The 8,103-nt window shown below is 72.9% G+C and overlaps 4 protein-coding genes across 4 annotated transcripts in view; 2 read left to right on the top strand and 2 right to left on the bottom strand.

The window, feature by feature from the left end:
* The window catches only part of LOC147525928 (tensin-2-like), a 23,600-nt gene extending 21,533 nt beyond the window's left edge, over nucleotides 1-2,067 (top strand). Inside the window, exons 12-15 of the mRNA XM_086630746.1 lie at nucleotides 64-273; nucleotides 1,104-1,186; nucleotides 1,279-1,398; nucleotides 1,954-2,067. Of these exons, the coding sequence (XP_086486872.1) occupies nucleotides 64-273; nucleotides 1,104-1,186; nucleotides 1,279-1,398; nucleotides 1,954-2,067 (527 nt within the window). The remainder of the gene's footprint in view (nucleotides 1-63; nucleotides 274-1,103; nucleotides 1,187-1,278; nucleotides 1,399-1,953) is intronic.
* A 977-nt stretch (nucleotides 2,068-3,044) lies between these two features.
* LOC147525927 (uncharacterized) lies at nucleotides 3,045-3,713 on the top strand. The gene has a single exon (XM_086630799.1). The coding sequence runs from the start codon at nucleotides 3,045-3,047 to the stop codon at nucleotides 3,711-3,713; it is 669 nt and encodes a 222-aa protein (XP_086486925.1).
* A 251-nt stretch (nucleotides 3,714-3,964) lies between these two features.
* Nucleotides 3,965-5,748, bottom strand: LOC147525926 (cysteine sulfinic acid decarboxylase-like). The gene is made up of 9 exons (XM_086630798.1): nucleotides 5,693-5,748; nucleotides 5,538-5,592; nucleotides 5,344-5,460; nucleotides 5,172-5,236; nucleotides 4,963-5,044; nucleotides 4,675-4,874; nucleotides 4,551-4,602; nucleotides 4,212-4,301; nucleotides 3,965-4,138 (listed from the first exon to the last, which is right to left on the bottom strand). Exons 2-9 carry the CDS (start codon nucleotides 5,583-5,585, stop codon nucleotides 3,965-3,967), a joined length of 828 nt encoding a protein of 275 aa, XP_086486924.1. The 5' UTR covers nucleotides 5,586-5,592; nucleotides 5,693-5,748.
* LOC147525925 (cysteine sulfinic acid decarboxylase-like) lies at nucleotides 5,689-7,286 on the bottom strand. The gene is made up of 6 exons (XM_086630745.1): nucleotides 7,161-7,286; nucleotides 6,942-7,068; nucleotides 6,636-6,726; nucleotides 6,360-6,466; nucleotides 5,862-5,977; nucleotides 5,689-5,772 (listed from the first exon to the last, which is right to left on the bottom strand). Exons 1-6 carry the CDS (start codon nucleotides 7,284-7,286, stop codon nucleotides 5,689-5,691), a joined length of 651 nt encoding a protein of 216 aa, XP_086486871.1.
* Between the last annotated feature and the right edge of the window lie 817 nt (nucleotides 7,287-8,103).

The raw sequence follows: 8,103 nt of genomic DNA, 5'->3' as shown, positions 1-8,103 counted from the left end.
CATGGGCGGGCTGCCGGCTGCCGCTGCTGCTGGCACTGCTGGCGGCGACGGCCGCGGCTCCAGTTGCCGGTGGCGGCGGCGGGGGGACGGAGACGACGGCGGCCTCGCCCCGCGGCCCCGGGGAACCGTGCGGCGTTTACACGCCGGGCTGCGCCCGCGGGCTCCGCTGCGTCCCCCGGCCCGGGGAGCGCGCCCCGCTCCGCGCCCTGCTCCGGGGCACCGCGCTCTGCCGCCCGCTCCGCGCCCGCCCCGCCGCCACCGGAGCCCCCGCAGGTGAGAACCGGGGGAACCGGGGGGGGAGGGAGCAGGGGGAGCCCCGCGACAGGAGTGAGGGCACCGGGGCAGCGGCGGGCCACCGGGACAGGGATCGGGGCACTGGAGAAGGGTCTGGGGAGGCTGTCCGGGAGGGATGGGAGTACCGGGAAACCCCCGTAGCGCCGGGGGCGGCTGCCCGGGGGTGGGATGGGGCATCGCGGGAGAGACCGGGAGGACGCCGGGGGGGGTCCGGGCAAGGACGGGTACTCCCTCTCCGGGGAGGAGCCGGCGGACGCCCACCGGGCGGGGCGGGCACCGGGGGAAGCGGGTCCCCGGGGAGGGGCCGGGAGGAGCCTGGCGGGGAGGGGGAGGCACCGGGGAGGGGCAAATATTCCCGGGGTCGGGACGGGGGCAGCGGGGGGGCCTGAACCCCCGGATCCCCGGGTCACCCCCGGGGTGCGGGACGGAGCGGGGGTGCCCCTATCCGGGGGGGGGGGGAAGGGAGTCCGCCACCCGCTGGAACGGGGGGGCTCTGCGGGGGGGGGGGGGGGGGCGGGCAGAGGATGAGAAGCGGGGGGGGCAGAGGGGCCCCCTACATCCCGCGGGGGGAGCTGGAAATGGGGGGAACCCCATATCCCGGCGTAAGAGGGACTTCCATATCGAAGGGGAGCTGGAGGGGGGGACACCCCCCCCATATCCCGGGGTGGGCGGGAGGGGACAGGGGACTCCCGTATTTCGGGGGGCTGGGCCGCCCCCCTGTGGCGGCGAGCGGGACTGCAGCGGGGGGGCTGCGGTTGGATTCGGGGGGGCACCGGCTCAGCCCTGACACCCCCCCCCGCTCTCCCCAGGGGACAGCCCGCAGGAGGGGGCCCCCCCCGGTACGCCGCCCCCCCGGCCCCCGCCGGCTGACCGCAAGGAGGAACTGGAGACGGTGGGTGCCGGGGGGTGGGGGGACACACTGGGATGGAGGGGGGTCCGGGGGTGTGACCCCCCACCCCGGTGACACCCCCCTCCCCCCCGCAGGCCCCGTGCCGCGGGCACTTGGCCGCCGTCCTGCAGGAGCTGCAGGCCGGGCTGTACCACAGCGCCGCCGCCATCTTCCTCCCCAACTGCGACCCCCGCGGCTTCTACCGGCCCAAGCAGGTGGGGGGGCTGGGGGGGAGCGGCCCCGACCAGCCCCAGGCCGGGGGGGGGCGGGTGGTCCCCGGGCAGAGCAGCCCTGGGGGCAGCAGGAGGCAGGAGCTGCCGTGCCTCGGTTTCCCCATGTAGGGCGGACTGAGGGGCAGAGAATCAGGAGGCGCCCCCCGCCGTGCCTCAGTTTCCCCCGGGGTGGGAGGAGTGGGGGGAGGACCCCAATGTCTCGAGACCTCCCTCTCTCAGTGCTTCAGTTTCCCCGAACCATGAAGTCCAGTTTTGGGATCCCCCGTGGCCCAGTTTCCCCTGGGTGGGAAGGTCTGAGCGGGTGGAGGGCCTACGCCCACCCCGTGCCTCAGTTTCCCCATGTTGAGTGGTCTGGAGGGGGTAAAGCATCCGAGGTGTTCCCCGTGCCTCAGTTTCCCCGAACCATTGAGCCCAGTTTTGGGGTCCTCTGTGCCCCAGTTTCCCCTTGCTGGATGCTCCGGAGGGCAGAGCGCCCCAAGACCTCCCGAAGGGTCCCAGGACACCCCCCTCACCCCTTTTTACCCCCCCCCCCCGCAGTGCCGGGCCTCCCAGGGGCCGAAGCGCGGGCAGTGCTGGTGTGTGGACCGGAGGGGGCACCCGCTGGCGGGCACCGAGGGGCAGGGGGGGGCTCCCCGCTGCCCCCCCATCTGAGGGGGTGGGCCGGGAGCTGGGACCCCGAAATACAGCGCGACGTGGGGAACGGGGCTCCCGCTGTCTCTGTCTCGGGGGGGGCACCCCGAAAGTGGGCTCAGCCCCCCCCCTCCCCCCCCCCCGCTGTCGGTGCGCACGGACCCCCCGGCTCGTCCTGGCTTTGCCCCCCCGCCCGACAGTGCCCCCGAGCTGCCCCCATAGCCCGGCACAGCCCCAAGCCCCGCCCATTTCCCCGGCTCCGACAAGCCACGCCCTCCCCACAACAAGCCACGCCCATCTTTAGCCACGCCCATCTCTAGCCACGTCCACTCCGAGCCGGGAAGCGCGCGGACTTCCCGGCGGGAAGCCACGCGCCGCGCGGGAACGGAGCGCGGTGAGGGGCGCTGGGGGGTCGGGCCGGGGGGGATGGAGACCTGCGGCGGGGGGGGGTTGGCGGGGGGATCCGGCCGCGCGGCGGGATGCGGGAGACCGGGCGGGGCACGGAGGGCGGTCCGGCGCCGCGGTGGGGTGTCGGGGGTACGGGGGGGCAGCGGGCTGACCCGGCCCCACGGCAGCATGTGGGACACCAGTGACCCCCGCCCCACTGCAGAGCGTGGGACACCAGTGACCCCCGCCCCACTGCAGAGCGTGGGGCACCAGTGACCCCCTGCCTCATGGCACCGCGTGGTGCACCAGTGACCCCTGCCCAATGACACCGCGTGGTGCACCAGTGACCCCCACCCCATGGCAGCACGTAGGGCACCAGTGACCCCCGCTCCATGGCACCATGTGGTTCACCGGTGACCCGCCCCACGGCAGCCTGTGCGGCACCAGTGACCCCTGCCCTATGGCACCGCGTGGTGCACCAGTGACCTGCCCCCTGGCAGCGCGTAGGGCACCAGTGACACCCACCCCACAGCAGCCTGTGGTGCACCAGTGACCCCCGCCCCACGGCAGCGCATGGGGCGCGGGCTGACGGAGCCCCCCCCCCAGGCGCAATGGCGCGGGGCGAGCGGGAGACGCTGCTGGCGCTGCAGCAGGCCCTGAGCGAGGAGCAGTTCCAGAGCATCAAGTACCTGCTGGAGGAGCGGCTGCCGCTGGCACAGCTGCGCCCCGCCACGCGCCCCGACCTCTGCAGCCTCCTGCTCCAGCACTTCCCCGGGCAGGCCCTGCGCATCACCGCCGACCTCCTCCGCCTCATCGGCCGCCACGACCTCATCCAGCTCTACCAGCTCCCCGGCGCGGAGGAGGAGCCCCCCGGGGAGAAGGGGGATGCCGCCAGCTCCTCCGCTCTGGCGGGATGCGGGGAGGACGCGGGATGCCAGCCCGTGTCGCTGCCACCCACGTCGTCCCTGCAACCCACATCGTCCCTGCCGCCTGCGCAACCTCGTCTTTTGACGGAGAAGGAGCTGATGCAGGTGGCCCAAAAGCTGGGAAGGGAATGGCAGGAGGTGGGAATCGTGTGCCTGGGGCTGGAGAGGAGCCGCCTGGACCAAATTCGGGAGGACAACCCCGGCAACACCGTCATGCAGAGCTTCGAGATGCTGCGGGAGTGGCGACGCCGGGAGAAGCAGGCGGCGACGGCCTCACGGCTCCGCACCTGCCTGGCCCACGCCAGCCTGGACCCCGAGGTGCTCGAGCTGCTCCAGAGCTTCCAGAGGGACTGAGAGAGGCGGGGGGGGGGGCGCCTGGTCCTGCCCACCCTCCTCCCGCCCTTTCCTGGGAGGCGAAGGGAGCAGTAAAAGTGTTCTTATTCCACCCGCGCCGCCCCACGGGTGTTCTTGGCCGGGCACCGCGCCCTGCCCGCCTTTATTCCGAACCCAGGGTGCTGTGTAGGAAGTGGGAGGCAAACCGGGCTCTGCTCCTCTTCCTCGGGGCTGGGGAGGGTCTCTGGGCAGAGGAGGGGGTTTCCAGCGCCTCACAGGTCCCGTCCCAGCCTCTCGATCTCGTCCAGGAAGAAATCCAAGTCGGCCTTGGTGACGGCGGGGCTGGTGACGATCTGCCGGAAGAAGTTGACCTTGGCGCCGTGGGGCTGGTAGCCCACCATCATGGACCCCTTCCTCATCATCCGCTCCTTGATGGCGGGAGCCACCTGCGCCGGGGGGAGACACCATGGGGTAGCTGGGGGGGTTTGAGGGGGGGGTGGGGGGGGCTCCTGCACTCACCTTCCCCAACTTCGGCCAGTAGTCGGGGCAGCCCTCCCTGCCCCGCAGGCTGGGGGGCACGAACCAGAAGCAGAGGTTGATGAACTCCGGCTGTGGGACGAGGAGGAAGAGGGGGAAAGGGATCACAGCCCCCCGCCAAGCCCCAGACCCCAGCGGGGGGCACTGGTTTGCCCCCCATCCCCATTTCAGGACCACCCCAGGGATTTAAGCCATGGGGCAGAGATTGGGGTGTGTGCTTTCCGCTCCTGATGCCGTAGGGTGTTATTCCGGCAGGGGGGAATGTAAAGACCACCCGCGCCGGGCGCCGGCGAGCAGCAGCGCCCAGGCGACGTGCCGTACCTCCAGCACCAGCTGGAAGCCATCCCTCCTCTTCACCTCCTCGGCCATGTACCTGGGGAGGTAGGAGAGTGTGACGCCCGCGGAGCGGGACCCAGCGGCGGTGCCCCACCGCGCCGTCACTCACCGGGTGCAGGCAAAGGCGCGCTCGACGCGGCGTGCCAGCCCCTCGGTGCCCGCGGCTTTCCAGAGCAGCCAGAGCTTGAGGCAGTCCACCCGGCGGCCGCACTGCGGGGTCTTGTCCCCCGTGTCGTAGGCGACGTCGTAAAACTTGTCGCGTTGGAAGAGGTACGTGGCGCCCGCGCCGTGGCAGCGCTGCAGGAGGCCCTGAGGGGGATGGCGGTCACCCCCCCACTGGTGCCCAGTGGGGTGGCGTGGGGCAGAGCCACGGAGGGGAGGGGGCCGCAGGACCTACGGAGGAGTCGCGGAGCAGGAGGGCCGAGCACTGCAAACCCACCGTCAGCATCTTGTGCGGGTTCCAGGTCACCGAGTCCGCCCTGCGGGACAGGGGCGTTTGGGGGGTGGGCAAGCCCCTGGTGCGGGCACGGGGGGGTCCCTGAGCCCTTCGACGAGGAGCTTTGGGCTTGTTCTGTGAGGAGCTCGGAGCCGGGGAGGGTCACTCGCCTCTCGATGCCAGCCAGGAGGTGCCGGTGTTTGCCGGAGAGCAGGGCGCTGCCGCCCCAGGCTGCCTGCCGGGCATGGAGAGGGGTGTCAGAGCGGGCACCGGTGGGAAGAGGGGTGCCAAGGGGATGGGTGTGTCCCCCCACCCAGCCTCGGGGGTCCCCCCGTTACTCACGTCCACGTGGAGCCAGAGGCCATGGCGCTGGCAGACGGTGGCGACGCTGCCCAGCGGGTCGAAGGCGCCCAGGACAGTGGTGCCGCAGGTGGCACAGACGAAGAAGGGCTCAGCGCCCTGCGGGGCACAGGGCACGGTGAGATGGCACCCAGCATCCCCATGGATGCCCCCCCGTGTCCCCCACCCCACCTCACCTCAGCTTTCGCCCTCTGGATCTCCTTCTCCAGCTCCTCTGGGATCATCTTCCCCCTGAGGGGCAGAGAGCAGAAGACGCAGTGGTGGGCACGGGATGGGCAAACGGAGCCGGGAGCGGGCACAGCCGGGCTGGCATTGGCCCTGGCACTCTCACCTCTCATCGGTGCCAACCAGGTAGACGTTGTCGGTGCCGATGCCCAGGAATGCGGCTCCTTTCTGGATGGAGTAGTGGCTCTGAGGGGGGAGAAGACGGGGGTCAGAGCTGGGAGGGGGGAGGCTGATCCCAGACCCATCCCACTCCCACTCCAGACCCCGTAGCGCACCTCCCGGGAGGTGAATGCCACCAGGCGTGGCAGAGCCCAGCTGCCCTTCTGCCGGCTTTCTGGGAAGCGGCGGAACCGGGCGACATTCATGGCGTACATGTTGGAGATGGAGCCTCCTGCCAGGGCACAGGGACAGCCGGGTCACAGCTGGGATGGGGACAGGAATGCGGACAGGGACAGGGATGGGATGGGGACGGGGATGCAGACAGGGACAGGGATGGGATGGGGACGGGGATGCAGACAGGGACAGGGACAGGGATGGGATGGGGACGGGGATGCAGACAGGGACAGGGATGGGATGGGGATGGGGATGCAGACAGGGACAGGGACAGGGACAGGGATGGGATGGGGACGGGGATGCAGACAGGGACAGGGACAGGGATGGGATGGGGATGGGGATGCAGACAGGGACAGGGACAGGGATGGGGATGGGATGCGGACAGGGATGCGGACAGGGATGGGGACAAGCCACCGGCGGGGCCGGGAGCGAGGCGGTACCCGGGGCGAAGATGCCATCGCCGCAGCTCCAGCCCACCAGCTCCCGCAGCTTGGCCAGCACCACCTCCTCCATCAGCACGAATACCGGGGCGATCTCGTAGGTGTACCTGGGGGGGGCACGGCACCCCCGGGGGGGCCCAGCCTGCTGGCACCGCTCCCGCACCCCTCCTGCGGGCTCCCTGAAAGCTCGGCGCCCTGACCACCTGGCTCAGGGCCCCCAGGCATGCCGGTACCCCGACCACCCGGCTCAGGGCCCCCGGGCGTTCCGGTACGCACTGGCTGGTGTTGAGGGCCTCGGTGATGCAGCGTCCTGCCAGAGCGTGGTGGTCCAGGCCGGAGAAGAGCTGGTTGCAGAAGCGGGGGTGGCCTGGGGGGGCGAGATGGGGCAGGCGGGCAGGAACCACCCCTGAGGCCCGGCCCCGCGAGTGGGCAACCATCACCCGCGGGAATGGGGTCACCTCGAGGAGGTGCGGGGGTGGGAATAGGGACGTGTGGGACCCGTGCGTGACAGGAGACGGGCGGGGGGATGTGTCAGCCCCCCGTGCGTGATGGGACCCGGGGGGCTCGGGGCACTGGGCTCACTGGTTTTCACGCTGTAGCGGATGACCTCCCGGCAGCGCTCCAGCAGCCTCTCCTGCCGCTCCCCGCCGCTCCGCAGCTCCAGGTCCAGCAGCTCCCGCAGCTCCGCGGGCTCCTTCCAGTCGCAGACCTGCGGGAACGGCGAGACGGGACCGTCCCGGGCCCGGCGGGGACGCCCCCCGTCCCACCGCCCCGGGGGGGCTCTGGGTGGGGCTCACCCACCTTTTCGCCCACGTCCGTGCCCTTCCGCACCGCCTCCTCCAGCAGCACCCGGAGAGCTTCCCGCAGGAATTCCTCCCCGGCCGCCCGATCCACGCCGGGCCGCTCCAGCCCGCCGCCCTCCGCCATCCCGGGGCCCGGTGCTGCCCACCCGCGCGGTGCCACGTGCCCGCCGGGACGCGCGGCGGGACGAGGCGCTCCCGGTGTCCCCGGTGCTCCCGGTCGCTCCCGGTGTCCCCGGTGCTCCCAGCGCTCCCGGCGCTCCCCCGTCCCGCGGGGATTTTCTGGCCACGCCGCGGCGGCGGGACGGGACAAAGTGCGCGGCCTTTGCACGGCCCCGGGGGGGGGGTTCCGCACGGCTGTGCCCCCGCCCTGGCAGCCGCCCGCGGGCCCCGAGCGCGGCGGGGCGGGCACGGCGGGCACGGCGCCTCCGGGGCCGCGGGAAGCGGGCAGGGAAGCGCGGCCGGCAGGAAGCAACTGCCCCTCGTGTCCCGCCCCCCCGCGCTGGGCTCAGCACCGGGCTGCAGCGGGCACGCCGGGCACCGGGACGTGGCTGCGGGACGGGGAGGGGGGGGCCAGCGCTGCCACCCCCCGTGCCAGGGCTGCCCGGAACAGGGGGGCACCGGGAGCCCCCCGCCGGGGGGGCCGGTCCCCAGCAGCGGGGGTGGCCGGGGACACCCCGTTTGCCCCCCCCCGGCCACGGCCCGGTGGCACGGGAGGGGCAGGAGCTGCGCCGGGGGCGCAATAGGGGATGCGGCTCATCGCGGGGGGGTAGCAACTGTCCCCGGGGCAGTGAGGGGGGGTCGGTCCCCCCCGGGGGGGCAGTAACGACGGGCACCCCTCCCGGGGCACAGCGCACCCGCCCCCCGGGCAGGAGGCCCCGCCCCCGCCGCCGCCCGCGCCCCGTTGCCCCGGCAGCAGCCGGCGCTGCGCATGCGCGGCGCGA

The sequence above is a fragment of the Tauraco erythrolophus genome, unplaced genomic scaffold (genome assembly GCF_009769465.1).
Source record: "Tauraco erythrolophus isolate bTauEry1 unplaced genomic scaffold, bTauEry1.pri scaffold_48_arrow_ctg1, whole genome shotgun sequence".
Lineage (NCBI taxonomy): Eukaryota > Metazoa > Chordata > Aves > Musophagiformes > Musophagidae > Tauraco > Tauraco erythrolophus.
This window is presented reverse-complemented; position numbering and strand designations above follow the sequence as displayed.

Excerpts from the sequence above, each read along its gene's own strand:
- LOC147525925 (XM_086630745.1), bottom strand. The coding sequence starts at position 7,286 with ATGGCGGAGGGCGGCGGGCTGGAGCGGCCCGGCGTGGATCGGGCGGCC. Across the intron at positions 7,069-7,160 it reads GCACGGACGTGGGCGAAAAG|GTCTGCGACTGGAAGGAGCC; the intron begins GTGGGTGAGCCC and ends CCGTTCCCGCAG. Across the intron at positions 5,773-5,861 it reads TGGCATTCACCTCCCGGGAG|AGCCACTACTCCATCCAGAA; the intron begins GTGCGCTACGGG and ends CTCCCCCCTCAG.
- LOC147525927 (XM_086630799.1), top strand. The coding sequence starts at position 3,045 with ATGGCGCGGGGCGAGCGGGAGACGCTGCTGGCGCTGCAGCAGGCCCTG.
- LOC147525926 (XM_086630798.1), bottom strand. The coding sequence starts at position 5,585 with ATGATCCCAGAGGAGCTGGAGAAGGAGATCCAGAGGGCGAAAGCTGAG. Across the intron at positions 5,461-5,537 it reads TCCAGAGGGCGAAAGCTGAG|GGCGCTGAGCCCTTCTTCGT; the intron begins GTGAGGTGGGGT and ends TGTGCCCCGCAG. Across the intron at positions 4,302-4,550 it reads GCTTCCAGCTGGTGCTGGAG|CCGGAGTTCATCAACCTCTG; the intron begins GTACGGCACGTC and ends CTCGTCCCACAG.